Raw genomic sequence first — 19,745 nt, 5'->3', positions numbered from 1 at the left:
GTCCCTGTCTGTGTTGTTCTTCGTAGGGACACGAGCCGTGGCTGTGTTGGAAATGTGGAGGTGAACGATGCTGCAGTGCTCAAGATAGCTGATCTCCGTCTTCTTAAAGGAACACTGTCAAGTTTCTTTTAAGCTTCCAAATATAATATACAGGATCTGTGTCTCAGGCAGAAAAATATATAATATATATAAAAAAGCCTAAAGATGCAATTTCCCCAGCCCTCTCCCAAATATTTGGAATTTGTTTGAGGTTAACTGAATACTTTTATGTGCTATTGCTGCATCTAGAAATGCACCTCGGAAATCTGAGACCTAGGCAAAATTAACATCTCTAGTGACCAGAAGTCTATTTCTTTAATCTTTTTTTAAAGAACAGAAAGGAAGGAGAAGGGGATGGGGACTGATTCCTTGTCCAGGTATTACAGAAGTGTCCTGGTTTCCCTCTGCTGGCCTCACAAGGCACATCACTTAGCCACTGTTTTAATCAGAACAGTTCTGGTTTTTTAAATGAGCTGAGGCTCATGTATTTTGGCAGCCTACTAAGAAGGATAACACAGCATTTGTGTCATTGGTTAAAAACTGCCATAATCACTTCAGCGCTGTTCAAAACACAGTGGGAGAAAAACATCAGGTTTTCTTAACTGGGAAATTGCCAGGAAGAATTTTTTTTTTTTGAGCAACTTCAGGGTGATGGTTTCTTTCATCAATAATGAAGAGAAATAAGAATCAAAACTAAAGATGCCGTAAATAAATAGACAGTGTATCTTTAAAAAGAAAGAGATTTCTCAGAATTTTTTAGGCAGCGGCAAACCTTTGTTAGAAAACAGCTTGTTCACATGGCTTACAAATACAGGAGTAGGAGTTGTGTACCTCGGTGATGCTGAGTAGTCAGGATAGAGGACAGAGTCATGTCATCCTTGTGTTAAGCAGCCAGCACGTCCCCTCACCTCCTGCGGACACTGAAGGTCTAGGCAGGATTGTACAGTGGGAGCCCATCTGCATTCGTCTTGTGATAGAGAGGAGACAGGATAGCAACGATGGGCTTTTGTCAATATTTTTGGCTGTGCCATGCAAGCAGACCCCGGCCAGCTGTAAGGATTGCTGGCAGTTAGTGTTCTGCTCTCTTCTCCAGGGAGCGAGGAGGGCCCCAGCCTCTCCGCAGTTTTGGATGCTTGTTGGGCAGCCCTTCATGGCCTCAGGTGTTTCGGAAGTTCAGTTGTTATCGCACAGCCCCTTCAGTGCTTGGCCCTGTGTGCCTGGCGCACAGGAGGCTGGTTTGTGTGGCATGGCACGTGCTGGTGCGATGGATGTTGCCTCGAGAGTGAGTGACGCCCGGTGGTTTGCTGAACCTTGTAACGGCTGCAGGGAGGAGCTGGGGAGGAGAACGTGAGAGGTGCTGTTGGGAGTTTTGCAGAGTATTGATACACATCAGTAATTCTGTGGTTGAGCTCTGTTCGAATAATGAAAAGGCTTTTCTGCAGCGTGCGAATGAACCGCTGCAGTCAGAGCTGCGGAGTGGGGCTGCTGTGTCGTGGAGACCCTTTGGCTGGGATGGATACCGTGGAGGTGGCATAGGGTCGTGCGGACTGCATGGCAAGCTGGAGCCTGTCAGGAGGAGGGCTGTGCAGAAAAGGGAGTAATAAGGAGATTTTATCACTGTAACTTGAGGGATGCTTGTTGAATTTTGATGAAGAGATCTTGCTAGTGATCAAATAACACTGGGTTTTCTGGGTGCGATTGCAGGAGCCAGACAGGAAGACTGGGCAGGTCTCAGAGCAGATTGTGGCTCCCCCAGAGGTGCTGTGCCAGTCCTTTTGTGCTAACATGCAAGCACAGAGGGGCCTGAGGACCAGTACAGCTGCAAAAAGCCCTCAGAAGGATCTAGATGGCCACAGGACGCCCACAATAAGAGGCAGTCCCAAGCTCGCACCTCTTTTCCAAAATGCTTTTTTTCTAGAAGAGCTGAGGGGGGAAAAAAGGCCTTTGTCCCATTCTCTGAGCATCAGTGCGATGGTTACCTTGAACAACTGGATTCTCCCTGGAGCTGCTCTCAGCAGTATTTAGGAGATGTATCCAGACAGCTGCCCTCAACCCACACTCATGGGAGAGACCAAGCTGTCTAGGCAGCTGGGAGCATCACTCTTCTATAGCAAAGATTGCTTTACCCCCCTGCGGAGCTCCTCTGCGGAGAGGACAACTGAGCATTTAACAGAAAAATTGATTTTACTCCAAAATGCCAAAAGCCCAAAGGATGTAACAGTGGCCTTGGCAATTAACATTGGTGCTCAGCGTCTGATATGATCTCGGTCTCACAATGGACAATAAAGATTTTCATTCTGATGTGTTACAACATATGTCTAAGACCTTTCTGTGTAAAGAACGACCCTGGCTCCTTAAAATATTGTATTTATTTGGATTTGAATCTAATGCACAGTAAGACGGCCCATGTTATCAGTCATCATGCACCCCAGAAGGCTTTGTACATGGAGCCAGTCCAGCATGTGTTAGCGAAGCAAATTGTTCTAGTTACTTGTCTAAAGGGGGCAGTTGTCTGATCCACAGCAGTGAATCTTCACGTACCCAAGCAGAGCTAAAATAAATCTTTGGAAAATAACATTAATAGCCCAAGTGCAGATGGAAATTTGTTACGGAATAATGTTGCTCCCAGCTTCACTACCCAGCTGCTCGTTTTCCTTCTTGAGCTGCTGAATTTGGATCCTGATGACAACATGGGATCCAAGGCCAAAGTGGGGGACAGTGCAGAAGGTGGCGTGGGTTAAGTGTTCTCCCACGAGGGCTGTGTTTGTGTTGATCTCTCTGTACAGGAGTAGACGTATCTGACTTTCTCTGAACAACTTCATGTCAGTGCTGGAAGTGTCTTCTAGTCCAATTAGTTTGCTAAAGCATCTGCATGGTTGTAACATGTCCTTACTCATCCCACTAATTTGTGTGTGAGCCAGACGACTTGTCATTTTACCTGTTTCACCAGCAGTAGTCTCTGTTGCTTGATGTCTGTGGTGTGTGTTGGTGGGGCAGAAGGGAATCTAGGAAGGCTCCCTCGCTCCATGCAGGCTGCTGGTACACGGGCTCCCTGACATCCCTGGGGGCCATGGGGATGCACGGCAGGGTGTAGTCACCCTGAATAAGTAGGGTTCATGAAGGGGTGACACTTTTCTTGATAATCCACGTGCTGCTTCTTCGCTGTGTCTCTTCTGGTGTCCTGTTTGGTTCCTGTCCTGCTTGGTTCCTGTCTAGGTGAGTGATGAGAAACTAAGGGAAACAGGTCCCTTGCACTGGGAGGGGCTGGACGAAGAGTCCCTTTGCCATGGTCTCTCAGGAGCGGCCAGGATGGTCTGTCTTACACAGACCTGACTGCAGAGTGTAACTGCTCCCCGAACCTTACCCTCTGGTGGGCTTTCCTCTGGCGCTGTGTACTCTGCAGCCCCACTGAGCTCTGCCTGTGAGTCCTGGGCAGGGAAGCACGTGGTTAGGCAGGCGCATTAGCAGAGAGCAGGCCCGTGAGGACGGTCAGCCTTGCTGAACAGTGCTATCCAAGGAGGAAGATGCTGCTTCAGTCTTTCCCAGCTCTTTGCCCTGGAGAGCAGTACGGGCTGCATGGTTGCTAACAGCATGGGTGGGATTTTAGCAGCTGCTATGAATGTGTTTGGGAATGAGCACAGCCATGAGCACGGTGTGTGCATGCTGCCTAGCAGGGCAGAGCCTGGGCACCCCACTTCCCTGCTGAAGCATATGTGGAAAAAGGAGAGAGGGGAGCAGTTACTGCTGCTTACCAGGAGAAGAGGGAGCATTGCCAGCATGGGCAGGGGCAGTGTCTTCAGCAAAGTTGCAGCACAGCTGCCTTAGCTGTAAGAAAGTGAAAGCAGGCCATGAGAAGGGGACTGCCTTGTAGGACCTCACTTGCCCTGTACCACCAGCCCAGGGAGTTCAGAAGAAACAGCCACACTCTTGACAAACATAACCATCCCCAGCACTGAGTAGGTGCAGGCTGGCAACCTGGTCTCCAGCTTTTGAATGCCCAGAAGGAAATACGCTGTCTTCCCCAATTTTTTTTTTTTCCTCCTCATTTTTTCTGTCCTGCTGGGCCCAGGTGTTGCTTCATATTACCTTTCTCAGAGGTTTTGTTTGGCCTTTCTTTCAGGAATTTTCGGAAGCACCTCCGCATGGTGGGGAGCCGAAGGGTTAAAGCACAAAGTAAGTGAGCACCTGTAAGACGTGGCTGTGAGGAGTTGGGGTTTGTGCTGGTGGGACACAGGGAACCCTATGTTGCGTGCAGATGCGGGTAGAAAGGACCTAGCATTGGGCTGGAGAAAGGGTTTGACCTGCTGATGCCTTTTTACCCTACAAAAAAGAAGGCCAGGTTGTTGCAAGTCTCCAGGACACACGGATGTCTGCAAGCAGCCTTTAAGCTATTTTCGAGGACCGTCTGCCTTGGCTGTTGGAGATCTCTGTGGCCTCAGTGCGAGGAGTGGAAGGAGAGCTGCAGCGTCCTTGTCCCACGTGTGTGGTTTTCGGTTATCACCAGCATAGACGCTTGTGAGAAGAATCAGAGCTGAGAGTTCAGCAGAGCTGACGAGGGCTGCCTGGCCTCTTACTGAAGCTGTGGACCAGCTGGCTCCCTGGGGACAGTCATGTGCCACATGGACTGGTGGCTTTCTCTTTTCTCCTCCCCTATCTCACCACCATCTCTGCAGCAGGACGTGGTGGAAAGTTGTCCGGTGGGAGCTGAGAGGACGGTAGAAGGGAGAGAGAAGAGGAACAGGGAAGAGATTGGAGCAAGGGGGAAATAAGGGAGTGTTATGCCTCACTGGGGAAGAAATCACCTCTTAGGCCTGGGAAACGGCAGTTCCCTTTCCTGAGGAAGGCGACATTCCTCCATGACTTGGTTGGGGCAGCTCCCTTATTGCTGTGAAATGGGCTGCGAATGGTGTAACTGGCTCCCGAGAGCTGAGGATTGCTCCAGAAGAGGAAACAGCTTGTTCTTCCCACCCCCTGGCCAGGCATCGTGTACAGACTGCCCACAGCAAAACATTGCCGAGTTGAATTTGCATTCTTTCCTCTCCTTTCTCATATGCTGTGGGAAGTGAACAGCAAACAGCATTGCCCTTTAAAGTGTCTTTATTGGCATCTGAGTTAGCACTGCCTGAAATGAACAGGGCTCACCTCCCCCTAGAGCTGTCTGGAAGTTCAGGCATGCCTCTCTGCCTTGGTAACTCTCGGGTCATGTTTTCAAAGCTTTCTTCATGTGCACAATAGCTAAATGCCTGGTTTTAAATGAAACCTGAGGATGGAGATCACCTGAAGAACTTCCTATGTGATTTGTCTCCCTGGACACCCACGCTTGGACACACTGCAGCAGAGGACAGGTTACGTCTCAGCTCTTGTAATGCAGATCTGCAGTGAATTCCTGTGCCGCTGACATGAGGTGCTGTTACTAGATACACTGCAGCAAACTTGCTCTGTCTGCTACCAGAAATAGGTATTAGTGGCTATAAGTGGCTATTAATCTAGGTGTAATGGCAAGCCCCTGTGAGAGCCAAGTCAGACATTGTGGTCGGCAGTTCCCAGGAATTTGCTGGCAGTGCAGCCAGCTGGGCCAAGCTCCCTGGATTCCGCTTGGGAAATGCCAGTACAAACAATATAATGCCCCTTTGGGGCAGAAAAAAAAAAGCAGGGGGGTGTGCTCACAAGAGTGCGGGCAAGCAAAAACTGAAGGATTTCTTCTTTTGGAACAAAATTTAGAAAGCATGAGCTTTCCAGAGGCTCCCCTCTGTTTGGTCCAGCTGTGATTGGGATGTCAGTAGAACATGAAGAGAGCCCAAAAACAGATGTGAAGGGAGAACTGACTGGAGAACTGCTGCCGCCTTCTGGTCATGTCTGTGTCGTTAGCTGTTGAGTACATCTTCCTGTGAGGCCTTTGAGTCAGAGCATTTACAGTGGGACACTGAAATAGCTTTGATTAAGTTGAGGTTTGAGCAGTGTGCATTTAAGGAGAGACCATCAAGTGTCCTCCTTTTTCTGTCTTACGTACTCCATAATGGTCCTGCTCAGAAAGTGGGCGCTTTGTCTTCTCCTGTCTAGAGGAGAGACCCTTGTTTCCTGTGTGGAAAGGACTCACATTTGGCAAGTGGAAGAACAAGCACAGGGGAGTCCGTGATGTGTAGCTTTGGTGGAAATCTACTGGATGTTTTGTTTTGCTGGCAGCAACAGAGGTGGCTTTGGAGTCTGTTAATGTCATGCTTTGGTTTTATCCTAGCATTTGCCGAACGGCGTGAGAGGAGCTTCAGCAGGTCCTGGAGTGACCCGACTCCCATCAAAGCTGATTCCTTCCATGACTCTCGAGAAAGTGAGTTCTGAGTCCTTTGAGCTTCTCCTGTGGCCAAACCCTCCAGCTGAGGTGTTGACTGGAGTCCCACTGGAGTAACTCCTCTGTGCCCTTTTGTCCCATCTGTGATTCTTTTAGTTTCACGAGGTCTGAGCAAATAACACTCCAGGTATATGCACCTGTTCATCTGTGTGTACCTATATTTATTTGTAGAGCACAACGCATCTAACCTCATGTTATTGTGCCGTTGCCAAAGAAGGATACGCAGTGGTACAGCTCTCTTACAGCCCTCTGTTCCCATCATCCCTTATTCGCTTGGGACTAAAACAACCTACCTGGAAGCACACCAGTCCAAGGCTACATTCACCATAGTGGAGCTAACCTGCCTGGCTTCCCGTGCAAGAGCCCCTTCTGAGCTCTTTCCTAGGCTAGAATAGCTCGAGAGCACAGCTGCAGTGCTCCATGAGATGTAGCTTTGATTTCCTGGCCGTGCTGGCTGCACAGTTGATAGCCTGGGGCAGTCTGATCTTCCTCTGGGAATCCCCAGTAATGCTGCGATGTTCTGCTGGTGGGGACTGAGATGCTGCTGTGTTAATTTACAGGAGGAAATGCCAGCATCTTCCCACTGTCTTTTTATAAAGGGAACGACTGTTTTACCCAGATTTTATTGAAATCCTGTAGGCAGGGGACTTGGTGGATATGAGTTTGCCCATGTTGAAATGGGTTGTATTGTAAACGAATTTCACTAATGAGATGAACTGACCTACCAGGTAAGCACGAGATCCAGCCCTGCTAGCTGTAGAAGACACCGTACCAGGTTGTAGGGGGAGGCGTATGAAAGGCCAAGTTCAAAACATGACCCGATTGTTCCTTTGCAGTCTGATTCCTCCCCGCTCCCTCAGCTAACTCAGAGGCGAATGGAAAAGACATGGTTCAGACAGGCTCCAGGCACTGCCCAGTGACACTCGGACATCCCAAAAGGCACAAATAGAGGCATCTCAGTTCTCTTTCCTCAGTCCCTGGCTTCAGGGAACCATCTCTATTTTTAACCTTTAATGGTCAATTATATTCCTTTCAGATGTTTTTTTCCCCAGGAGGCATTGAAGGCCAACAGGTAAGGTCAATTTGGAGAGCAAATTCAAGTATAGTGTTGTAATACTACTGTGTTTGCTACGGCTGTGCTCACGCTCTGGGACCTCTCTGCCAGGATCAGTTTGACCAAGAAGGCAGAGTTTCTTTATAATCACTCAGAAGATGTAGTCAGAGCAGTAATTATTACAAGGGGACCGGCTTTGAAGTCTTTGGACTTTTGCTCATCAGCTTGGCTATGTTAAAGTGTAGAGAGTCTGCCTGTGTTCTGTCTCCTTCTCCATTTTTGAAATGACAGGGTGACTGTTGTGAATTAGCATTTGAAAGCTAAGCTTGGTGACTGCGAGAGTGATGAAAAGTTATGTGATATGTGATACCAGGTTCTATGTGTGTGCTCTTCATTCGTTAAGTGTTTGTCTGTTTAGAGACGCCAGCCCCAAAGTGTGATGTCTGTCACTCTGTGGAAGCAAGGAGGACATAAGTCTCATGGCTTGTGCTACCTCTTGCGAGGTAGCTGCCAGACAGGATCCAGTGGGGAAGGCAAGCTGTTCTGCCCTTGTAATGCACAATGTGTTCTGGCAGGCCATGACCTTCAGGATTCCTGCGGCACTTTGGATGGCGACTTTGACTTTAACTGGGAAGCAGAAAAGGAACTTGAAGCCATGGCATGTGACGGAGAAGACTTTATTCCACCAAAAATAATGGTGAGGGTTTCCAACTCAGCTACCTGTATCTAGTTAGGCTCTGTCTGTCCTTTCAGAGCTGCTAAATTTAGGATCTTCATGGGAAGAGGCAAGTCTTTTGTATAGGCAACTCTTCATGTGTGTATGAGGGTCACTCAGAGATCAGCCAAGACATGAGATGGTATTCAGCATCTGTTACTGCTGGGGATAATGTGTTGAAAGAAAACTAGAAGTGGAAGGACCTGTAGTCCAACCCCAAATCAGAGCAGGACTGTCACAAACACCGAATCAAGTTAGCCTGAGTCTCGACAACCCTGACAATAGAGGCCTGAGTCACCAGTCCCAGCAGTCCCTCCCTCCTGTTGTCACTTGCCTGATTTGCTTTGGACCCGAATGTCATCCCTTGAGATGCTTTCTGCTCTTTTATCATTCCTTGATGCAAGGCTTCCCCCGTGCTCCCCCCTGCTCTGCTCTGGGGTTTGGCAGACAGGACCGGGTTCTGACACATGCCTTCTTTGGCCACATGCACAAGTACTCAGGCAAAATGGGGTCTCAAGCTTCCAGTTTGTTCTCAGGGCAGCATTGCCAGTCCAGCCCAGCAGCACTGTGTTCGAATGGGTCCTGTTAAGACTTGGGAAGAGTGAAGGACATGGAGGCAGTCTGCTTTTGTATGTGTTCCCAGGCTGTCTGCAGTTTCAGCCCTGAAGCACTCTCAGGGCAAAGAGACAAGGTGAGACCCAAACACGAGGAACCCAACACCTGGGTTTGCTCAGCCCTTGTCACCTCCAGTGTGATGTATGTGAGGAGTGTCCATCCCTGGAGTCTGTACATTGTGCCTCTTCAGAAACTTTACATTAACTCCCGTGCGGCCGAAGCAGGACATGCTGCCTGCCAGGAGGGAGGGCGTTGAAGGCAGCCCAAGCTGGAATCCAGGCTGCGCTTAGAGGCCCACCAGCACGGCTGCGTGCTCCACTCTCACAGTGATGAGCAGAGGTGCCTGAAATCACAGCACAGCCAAATTGCCCCTGTTCCCATAGCCCTTTGGCTTGTGCTGGTGCAGGCCCATCCTCTCAGGCTGTCGTGCTGAAGCTTCAGCCAAAGGTGCCAGGCAACCTGCATCTGCCTGACATCCTACGGCTGTGTGCCTGCTTGTTCCTGATGCCATTTCATCCCTTGGCTGGTTCCTGTTCAGGCATGCAGCCGTCCCACCACCAGCTACGTGTGCCAGTTTAAACAATCCTCTACAGCCAGAAGCTCAGACCCTCGCACAGAGGAAGGCTGTTCGGAAGTGATCTTTACAGGGATACAGCCATTCCTGCTGACGCACAAGCTGCTTCATCCTCTGTGCACACGGGTCTCCCCTTTACAAACTCTTATCTCGGACTCAGTCCTGCCTTTTAGGCAGAGCTGTGTGCTCATTTGTTGGGGGTCGAGGAAACTGCGACACATGGGGGTACTTGGCAGGCCTGGGGGTGCTCCTTAGTGGACCAAAGGCTTGGAGGACCTTCCACAGGGATGCAGATAGGCTGGATTAGCTGCTATTTTGGGTAACGCCTGAGAGCAGCTGAACAGGGCGCTGTTATCATGGTCTTTGGGCTTCTGCCCAGACGCTACTGGCTTCTTCTCACGCTGTTGCACTTCTTCTTTCCCCTTCCAGCTCATTTCTTCCAAGGTGCCCAAAGCAGAGTATGTCCCGACAATTATCCGCAGGGACGATCCCTCTATCATCCCCATTCTCTACGTAAGTATATCACTTCTGTTATGTCTGGATGTGTGGGAGCAGGCTTCATACAGAAAAATTTTTTTTTTTTTGTCCCTATCCCTAGTTCCTGTTACAGTGATTCTGAAACACTGATGTGATTTGGAAAAGCTGTCAGGAAAGGGCTACGGGTTGTGCTGAACCCAGATTTGGGGTCTGGGGTGGCTTGTGGGGGCTCAGGTCTAGGTGGAAGAGGAAGGCGGAGTGAAAATTGCACATGTGGGCTGCCAGACTGTGCAGGCACAGCTGGGCAGCATGGGAAGATTAACAAGGGAAGGCAGGGCAGGCCTGAGCACACAAGCAGAGCTGTGTGTTGCCGGGCTTAGGGCTCCTCCTTATGCTCACCCTTAGACTTGATGAGCTCTGCAGCGGACCATGAACCCCATCGCCCTATGTACAGTGGTGCATCCCTGTCAGTCATTAATTTAACCTTGATTTTTCACTAGCAGTCCTGCCTGAGCCGGTGTCTGAAACACCAGCAAGGAGTCATGGGTCTCTTTTTCCTAATATATTCACTTAATTTGAAAGGGAAGGGTTGGACTGACAGCCCAGAAAACCCAGTCTCCATGTGCAGCAGGCACTGCTGCTGGGGGGTTTAGCTTTGCTGCCTCTCTCTTCCTTTTGAGAGCTGTACTGTTGTCCTGCTGACCCTGCTGGGCCAGAGGCAGATGTGTTGGGAGTGTGGCTGTTTGTTAGCCAGCTTGGACATGTGTAAAGCCAGAGGCTGGCTACAAAACATGGGTCAAGAGGCAAATATGCATTGCTGATGCTGACTACATCTGATGGTTTGTGCTTTGGACTAGTCTGCAGGATTCATCTTCAAGCCTTTGGATGAATTTGGTCTTCATGGACCATTCAGTCTTCAGCTTCTTTGCTGCGACGTGTTTTAGGGTGGTAATTACTGTGATGTGTCTAGAAGCCATCAGTTGGTATAATCGTGCTCTAGAGCATGTGTTTGCCTGGGAATGTGATCGTGTGCAATATTAGAGACTTTAATAATGTTATGGGAGCTGGTGTACTGACAGCGAACCATGATATGTCTTCTCTCTTGGTTTCCAGGACCATGAACACGCCACCTTTGATGACATCCTTGGTACGTGAGTGTTATTTCCTTTTCTGAACTCCTGCCTGTTGCAAATGTAACTGATCAATATGTTAAAGTCACTCCAGTGCCCTGTGCCTCAGCTGCCACTCAGAAAGGTGTTTTTATCAGCCCAGTGACACCTGACAGTCAGTCAGCTGCTGTTGGATGTGCTGCAGTAATAAAACTTCACTTCTGTAGCCCATTTTCTATGCCAAGTTCCCGGTTTATGAAAGGGAAGCTGAGGCACAGGGCAGCAAAGACACCAGTTCGTCGTACATTGTAGGTGAGTAGGAGCATTAACAGAGGGTCAGGACAGCTGGTCACTAACTATAGAGCAGTGTCTGGCGCTGCACCGTACCTTGTCTGCCCTGTGATATGCTGGGCTTTCCTGCTTTCCACCGCACGAAAGCTAAAGGTTTGCTTTGACATCAGTGGGAATGTAGGTGCTGAGCACCTCTCACAGCTCAGCCTCCTGCCTTCAGGACTAAAGTGAGAAGAAATAAGATTAATTTTTAACTTCCTCCATGGTTCATCTTTTCCAACACATTTTTTGCAGAGGAAATAGAGAAGAAGCTTAACATTTATCGGAAAGGCTGCAAAATCTGGAAGATGCTGATATTTTGCCAGGTACATGAAAGTTGTTAAATGCTTGGGTGGTTTGTTACAAATTTGTCTTTTTCTACAGGGAAAATTACATAGAGGAACCGATATTCCAAAGTCAGGTTCTGTTAAAGTAACTGCATGTGTACAGCTTTCACTTCTCGTTTCCCCAGACTCTGAGCAGTCTCAAGTTGCTGTGACAGCAGGAAATAAAATCTGATTTAGTGTGGCCAGCTCCCGAGCTGGGCTGCTTCTCAGCTGCTTTCAAGGAAACCCAGGCAAACCAGCATTAGTGCAGACCTCAAAAGGAGGATTTTGGAGAAAGGGACAAGCATTTGCAGTGTGACGGTTATAGTTTTCATACAGCTTCAGCATGACAGTGACAGTGGTGGGTGTTGTGGATCAGACCGGCAGATGGCACAGCTCGGAGCTGGAGGCCAGCATACGCGGGAGAAGGGTCAGGGTACAGGCTTGCTGAGCTGTGGGTGGGACAGATTCAGGCCCTGCTGGATCTGGGGCTTCCTCGGGATTTCCTTCCCAAGTCTCTTGTTCCTCAGGGTGGTCAGCTTCGGACTCCCCTGGCAGCTGTGCAAGGAACCTTGAAGTGAGAAGTTAGGAAGGTAACCTAACTTGAACTCCCTCCCACGTGCCTAATGCTGCAAAATAGCAGGGTTTGCAGCACACTGACCCGGAGATTGCGACTCTTAATTTTCCTGATGTTGTGCTCAATCTTTTTGTGCCTGCTACTGCCAAAGTCCAGTTCTTCTACAGTGACATCTTGCCTGCTTGTCCCTGCTTTGCTCAGCTTCTCGTCTGCCCACCACGGCAAGTCCCCTAGCATCCCCAAATGAAAGGGACTTTCTTGTCTTCCCTATTCCTCTCCAGCCACCCACAATGAAGATTTTTGTCTATTATTGTGCTTTTCTAGAGTGAGGTGGGCATATAACAGTAAAAAACGGAGAATCCAACCCCCAACGTACTCCCCATATGTGAATATTTCCTGAGCAAGTGCCTGCGGTGCCTGCCACGGAGGTTGTAGCAGCCATGTCTGCTCTGCTCCCTTGTGGCACTTCTGGATACGGCTGTGCAGGACAAGAAACATCCAGGGTTTGTTTCTTCAGGGCCTGTGCAAAGTGGTTTGCATTTGTCTGTCTCTCTCTTGCAGGGAGGTCCCGGTCACTTATACTTGTTAAAGAACAAAGTTGCCACTTTCGCCAAAGTGGAGAAGGAGGAAGATATGATCCTGTGAGTGGCTGCGTTGTGTTCTGGACGCGCGTAGCATTTTTCTGCTGAGTTTGCTCAACGTTTGTAGCACATGGCCTGGAAGAAGAGGTGGAGGGAGCTGGGGTGGGGGATCAGGGGAAGAGGAGCCTGAAGGAGGACCTAATAGCAGCTTACAGCTCCTTCAGGGGGAGTTGCAAAGATGACGGAGCCGAGCTCGTCCCTGGGGTGGTGTGGCCCTGTGACACGTCACCAGGAGATTTATGCTTTTATCTGCTGTTTAGTGTCTCTCTGGACTACAGACTATCAAAAGAGGAAAAAAAAAAAAAAATTTCCTCTCCTAACAAAGGCTTTGCTGCCCAGAAAGCAGAACATGCACCTCGTGCCTCTGTTGCTCAGAAGTGGCTGAGATAGCATTTCTAAGCAGGCGGCTAGTGGCAGAAATCCAAACCATTCCCCCCACAGTCTCCGGTAACTGCCCTTCTAATTGCAGGGGAAAATGGAATTTATCTCTGCAAAGCCTGCTCAAAGTCCAGCACGTTACTGAGGAGGGTTTTTGCTAACATGCCAGCCTGTCAGCCAGGGTTGCTGAGGCAATTTTGCTTCTCTTTGCAGAGAGTTAAGCTTTGCCTGTTTTGCTGCCTGCTCGCTTGTGCTCAAACTTACTTGGCTAACAGTGCTTCGTTGTGGGGGAGAGGATGTATACCAACCTGTTCCTACACAACTTTTTGTTGGCATGAGAAATGAGTATTAAAATCAACATCTGTTCTGCGCTCTCATGCTCTCGCACACACACTGTCAATAAAATTCTTAGGCACGTGTGCACATACACGCTTCTGAACGCCTTCCAGGCATGGCTGGTCCAAAGTTGGTAATTCAGGAACTTTCAGAAAGCTGTGAACACATAGCTGAAAACTTGGACGCTTGGAAGTGAACATCTCCATCCAACCTGTACGTGCCTGGGAGGGAGTCCTGAGAAAAGCTTACGCTGCAATCTGATCGCAGACCCCACAGGGGAACTGCTGGGCTTTAGAGCCCACCAGAAGTCTGCTCTAACCCACTGCACAGGGGAGGTGGTTGTGTTTCATGTCCCTTAGGCACAGCGTGCCTGGTCAGTAGTCACAAAATGTAAAGCAGGTCTGACTGGTGAGCAGCACCAAGCACTGGCTAGCATGGAACAGCCTGGTTTGGTGTTGTTTCTCCGGCTATGTAGAAGAACAACTTCTCCAGCTGTTCTCTGCTGATTTCATGCCCTGGAAATGAATCAGTGCACTGATAATACTCGTATTTAGAAAGGGCAATTGTTGGCAGAAGTGGGAGGGAGGAAATTGGAGGAAACTGCTACAGAAAGAGAATGCTTAGTAAAACTGTCAGTCTAAAAGCCCTCCTGGTGGACTTTGCTCCCTTCTCTTCACCTTGGAGCTCCCTTGGCTCAATGGGCCACTCCTCCTTCTCTAGGACATGACCTGGACCTGCTCCTTCGGTCCTTGCTCTGCCCCTGCTCTAAGAACGAGTGGCTCTTCCTGAGCAGCTTGCTCCTCAGGCTACAAGCCTCAGGCCCCTTCTGAGCAGTGTCTGCACACACATCCTTGTGATTACTCATGCATATGAGGAGATAGATTTTTTTTAAATTATCTATTCTGTTTTTTCCTGTTTCTTCCAGCTTCTGGAAGAGGTTGAGCCGGCTGATGAGTAAAGTCAATCCTGAACCAAATATCATTCACATCATGGGCTGCTATGTTCTTGGAAACCCCAATGGGGAGAAGGTAAGAGCTTCCTGGGTCACCTCTCTGGGAATGTCTGCTGAGTAGCACCAAGCCCAGGGAGTCAATAGTCAGATGGTGAAGTCCAAACCTTCCTCTTCTGCTGCGTGGAAACATGCTGCCATCCTGTCCCATGAGTGGCTGTGAATGGGTGAAGCACCCTATGGATTGTGCCTTCCCCAGAGAGCACGGGAGGAACAATAAGTGACGTGCAGGAAGGGACAGATACTGAAACCTTTGGGGGGAACAGTCATTCAAAGCGCTTAATTTACTGATGAGCCGGATGTTTTAAAGGACATGTAGTGGAAGGTTTTTTAGAGGTAGGGAACAAGGATGGGCAATTCTGGGTGCCCTGGAGTTCATCTTTGTTTTCAGCTGCTAACTCTCGATATGTTTTCCTTTCAGCTATTTCAGAATCTGAAAAACTTAATGAATCCTTATAGGGTTGCCTTTGAGTCTCCACTTGAACTATCAGCTCAAGGTAATTTATTTTCTGTACAAAGACACATGTCGTCTTGATCAGCCTGCCTCCTTCAGTGGGCATCTTCATGAAAAAGCAATTTTGAGCTCCCTTAAGCCCTGCCATGGTCATCCTTTTGCTTGTAAGCACCTTGTGTAGTTCGCTTGCTGAACCTGGGTCTTCCCTTGCAGTCCTCCACGTTCATATTTCAGCTATCCTGTCTGTTGTGCCTGAAGCTGCAGAGCCCTCCTCTCTCAGGATACTGGCGGTGGCAAAGTAGCCTGAATAATAGGCTGCTTTCCAGGCTGAGTTTAGGAGATTCGTCACATTACTAGAGCATATGAAGTCCATGGGGGAGATGCGCATGGGAGCAGAACCTTTTCTGTAACCAAGTGTGCAGGGATCTCTTACTGGTACCAAGTGAATTGTGTCATTAACAAGTGACTGGGATGCAGCCCATTATAGCCATTCTATATCTCAGTCTGCTTTGCTTTTTTCTGCCTGTAGCTCAAGATATTTCAAAGGGCTGTAGAATTTTTCCTGTTCTTTGGTCAATCTAAGTAATTATGGGTGCAGTTGCATGAGCGACATATAGTCAACTTATTCTGAAGTTGCCCTTGTTTTATCTTTGCTGTTGGTACTTTGTTCTCTTGGAAGATAAAAACATGTGGCATTAGGCTATAAGCACTGTGGATACTTCCTCTGCTGCTCACAGCTGGCATCAGCACTGATGGGTTATTCTTAACTCCCACTTACTGTCATAGCAATGTATGGGAGTTGAGCATATTCGTGCTGTGCAGAGTTCTCTGTGCATGTCCTGTCGAGGTTTGGACCCAGCTTTATGCAGTGCTTGCACAGATCCTACAGCGAACATGCTCGTACATGTGTGCCAAGAAGCAACTTGCAGGGAAATTCCTGGGTTTATACGCAGCTTGGCAGGCAAGGCAGCGGGTTCTGTGCGCCTGCATTTAAGCAGTTGATCTTTCAGGAAGCTGGGCTGAAGAATACGTCTGAATTTATCCCCTTGAGCAATCTGGGACGCACTAATAGTGTACCCTCTCTAATCCTTACAAAGTCATCTGAAACTAATCTTAATCAGGCCTCAAGAGCGAAAATCCCCTCCTTGAGCCCTGTCTCAGAATCCAGGGTTGTTCGCCCTTGTGTTTTCAAATGCACTCGCTGCCTCCAGCACCAGCCCTGTCCATGGCTTTCAGTCTGGGACTGCCTTGTGAGACCCCCCCCACCTTCAATTAGAGGCACCAGCGGTGCAGAACTTGCACTGGTGTGTCCTGTTGAGGTCATTGCTGTGAGAAGAGACAGCTCTGCAGGACGGAGACAGCCTGTTCACGTTAATTTAAAAAAAAAACAAAAACCAAACTATTTTGAATTTTCCATGTTAATTATTTTTAATGTTTCCCACAAATCTTTACAATGAGTTTACTCTTGATTTGTAATTTTCTGAAGTCCCTGCGCTAGGTTGCCTCGTGCAGGCTGTTGGAGCTGTTGTCTGATACTCTACACCCCTGGCCCCCCCGCTGCGGTCAGTGCAGAGAGGTCAAAGTCTGGAGACAGACTTTGTGTTCAGTTCCCGCCCCCATGGACAAACCCTGCCAGGGCATTATTAAGGAGCCTTTCATGGTTTCAGGAGATCTAAAAAGACGTTTGCTTCTCACGGGCACCTTCACGTGCCCTGGCTGAATGTCGGTATTTTCCAAATGAGGCATCTGGACGGGTTCTGCTGTGCCCCTGCCTGTAAGTGGGTTGGGGTCTTTTTGCTGCTGCGGCCTCTCCATCTGTCCCGTGTGCTGCAGGGTGCAACCCCTCTGCTTCCTTTCACTTCTAGGTAAGCAAATGATTGAGACTTACTTTGACTTCCGCCTTTACCGCCTCTGGAAGACCCGCCAGCACTCTAAACTATTGGATTACGATGACATTTTATGAGCTGGAGAAGACTTTGCGAGAGGAAGTTAATCACCGGTGTCCAAGAAGTCATGCTTATTGCAGAGAGACTTTTTTATTGGCACGGGGAGCCCTTCAAAGCCCTACAGGAGGCAGCAGTGCTAAAGGGAGGGAAGAAGGAGCCCTCAGAAGTGTGTCGGGAGGAAAGTCTCCTGGGTCAAGAGAGACTGGAGGGAAAGGGTTTGACACCTCGCTCGCCTCAGGTCAGAGCCGTGGTGTCTCAGGAGGAGCTGAGTGAAACGAGGACAGGATGGAGTTCCTTGCAGAACTGAGCTGTTTTGGGTCAGAATGGGCCAGATTTGATTCCAGGTCCTTTTAAAGACTTTTGAAGCTCAGGTTTTCTTACAAAAATAAAATCAATTACCCGTGCACTACAATGAAGAAGTGACCAGAGCACAGAGGAAGGAGGGGTTTGTACTGATGGGACCTTCTGTGCTGGGGGTCTTGGAGAGCAAGGACTGCTACACCCACTCCTGCAAGCTTAGGTCAAGACGATCCAGTTTCAATGTGAATATATACTGGAATATAGAATTGAAATCTAACTTTTGTTTTGTTTCGTTTAATAGAAAGTAAGTGCAATTTTTATAGTGAGGGGGGTAAAATCCCTCCCAATATTTAATTAGTTAAAAATAACACACCAGTAACCAATAGATGAGGTATTTTTGGTCTGCTTGAAAATATATTCAAAATGGTAATATATCTTCTGTAGACATATTTAATCACCAGCAAACATGATTTTAACATAACTTAGCAGACCCTGCATGTCTGCTGCATTGATTAATCTGGTTTGGTTCGTTACTTTCAGAGTAGCTCTGCTGCACTAATTGTGTGTGCTCTCACGAATGTATATTTCTCCTCCAATTAGACACAACTTTGTTACTTTCTATTTTGCTGCTTGCAAAACTATGGGACTTTAGTTTTGCTGAAATACTTTAGGTTAGAAATATGGTACCTGGCTGAGAAACCTCCGTCAGGTTCACTATGGTATAAAAATGAATTAGAAATTAATAGCCATGGTAATTACTTGTTCATGCCAGTGTGTTGCTATGTGTTGAGAGACGAGTTCTCTCTCTAGTCTGCTGTGTGGAGCAGCGCGGTTACACGACTATCGGAAACCCTCCAAGGAGACTGTTCACTGAGGCGTTTGGAAGAAATGCTTCTGGAGGAATATAGCACGAGTTTGTAGCATGAGTTTGAATCTTCCCTATGTTCACTCGATTGCCAGTTGTTTGTGCATAAACCATCTCTTTTCCAGTGCTAAAAAGACCTGTTTATTGGTCTGAGCTGCTCACGTCCCTTCCTGTGTAGGACAGAGAAAACCCAGAGCTTTGTCAGAGCAGCCGTGGTTTGAGAAACCAGATTTGTACTTGATGTTTGAGAATATATTTTGGAATATATTTACTTTTTGTTTGTTTAGGTCAGGGGGTTGCTTTTTGTTTTGGGAAGGGTTTTTTTCATCTTCTACTCTCCTGTTCAGAGGATAAATACTACTTACAGTCTGTGTAGGTCACTCTGGCAATTCTGGGAGATGATACGAGTTATTTCTTTTATAAGTAAAATATACTGGAGAAGTAACAGGGAAGGATTACCTTGGTTTCCCAATTTCCTGGTATCTAAAATTAGTTGATTGTGAAGTGAAGGAAAATATATGTACAAATCTTCTTTTAAATACTTACAAAAAGAACTGGTTGTTCTGATCTGTAGAGTACTCCTTCCCCCGTGACATATCTGTGGTTGTAATTTTGGGCAGCAGGCCTCTGGCTAGAACTGCTGAACCCTGTACATTTGTAGCAGTTTTATAGCAAAACTTTTGAAGAAATAATGTACATACAGTAAGTAAGGAGAGGAATAGGTGGAGAGAGACGGTTTAAAGTCATTGAAAGCAAGATACTGAATCAAATAGGTGTGGGCTGTTGCCTCCCCCTCTGGTTCGGAGCTGTTGGGAAGCCGCCCTGCTGAGCTGACCTGACCTCGGGAGGTTCGGTGGCTACGTCTCATCCTGGCTGGACTCTTGTCCTCTTGACTCGGTCATGTTTTCCAGACGTGTAGTGAAGGGGATAATAGGTGCCGGTCTGTAGCTTTTGGAAGAAAATGCGAGATATAAAAAAGAAAACAAAATTTATGCCAATTATCTATTATTTAGGATGGTAGCTTCCGCCAGCTGTGCTTGTGAGAGGTGGGAGCTGTAGATGCGATGAAAGCACGAGGTCATGTGTTATTTGGAGAAGGAAATGGTAGTGGCAGGATTAAAATGCTGACACAAAACTCTCTCCCTTTCTGACCCTTTTACCTCCTATGGTTATGCTCCTAACTGGAGACAAACACTTCTTCCTTTCTCTTTTCTAAAGTAAAATCCCAATTCAGTGAACTTGGTAGCATGAATGTAGCATTGTGGAACTATTGAAAATCTTACTTAACTCCGAAAGGGCCCGTTTATGTATCCACTTCAGTGATTTCTCTGTAGAACTATTGTATATCTATCCTCATTGACCACTTGTAGAACTAGGGGTGCGAAGTAGAAAGGTAGATTGTACAGTTGCATAATTTCTGTAGGAAGATGTATGTTTGAATGAACATTACGGACTGTTTTACTGGTGCAGTTGACTATAGTACAGTATAATGACAAACGATGAATGCATTTCTCTCTTTTCCAAAGATCTATATTCCTCAAAGTTTGTGATGTTTATGACATGAGCATATTATTTCCTTTGTAGCGTTCATTTGACTAAAGAGATGAAATACTCTAAAAGCGGTGACTGGAAAGACAATAGAGTTTTGATGTTT

At 47.8% G+C, this 19,745-nt stretch overlaps 1 protein-coding gene across 2 annotated transcripts in view; it reads left to right on the top strand.

Moving 5' to 3' along the window:
* The window catches only part of NSMF (NMDA receptor synaptonuclear signaling and neuronal migration factor), a 47,962-nt gene extending 28,217 nt beyond the window's left edge, over positions 1–19,745 (top strand). For both annotated transcript variants that reach the window (XM_075170485.1, XM_075170484.1), the window contains 10 exons: positions 4,160–4,212; positions 6,275–6,364; positions 8,015–8,136; positions 9,773–9,856; positions 10,934–10,967; positions 11,515–11,585; positions 12,724–12,803; positions 14,443–14,545; positions 14,948–15,023; positions 16,846–19,745. In XM_075170485.1, the coding sequence (XP_075026586.1) occupies positions 4,160–4,212; positions 6,275–6,364; positions 8,015–8,136; positions 9,773–9,856; positions 10,934–10,967; positions 11,515–11,585; positions 12,724–12,803; positions 14,443–14,545; positions 14,948–15,023; positions 16,846–16,943 (811 nt within the window). In that variant the 3' untranslated portion in view covers positions 16,944–19,745. The remainder of the gene's footprint in view (positions 1–4,159; positions 4,213–6,274; positions 6,365–8,014; positions 8,137–9,772; positions 9,857–10,933; positions 10,968–11,514; positions 11,586–12,723; positions 12,804–14,442; positions 14,546–14,947; positions 15,024–16,845) is intronic.

The sequence above is a fragment of the Calonectris borealis genome, chromosome 21 (assembly GCF_964195595.1).
Source record: "Calonectris borealis chromosome 21, bCalBor7.hap1.2, whole genome shotgun sequence".
Lineage (NCBI taxonomy): Eukaryota > Metazoa > Chordata > Aves > Procellariiformes > Procellariidae > Calonectris > Calonectris borealis.
This window is presented reverse-complemented; position numbering and strand designations above follow the sequence as displayed.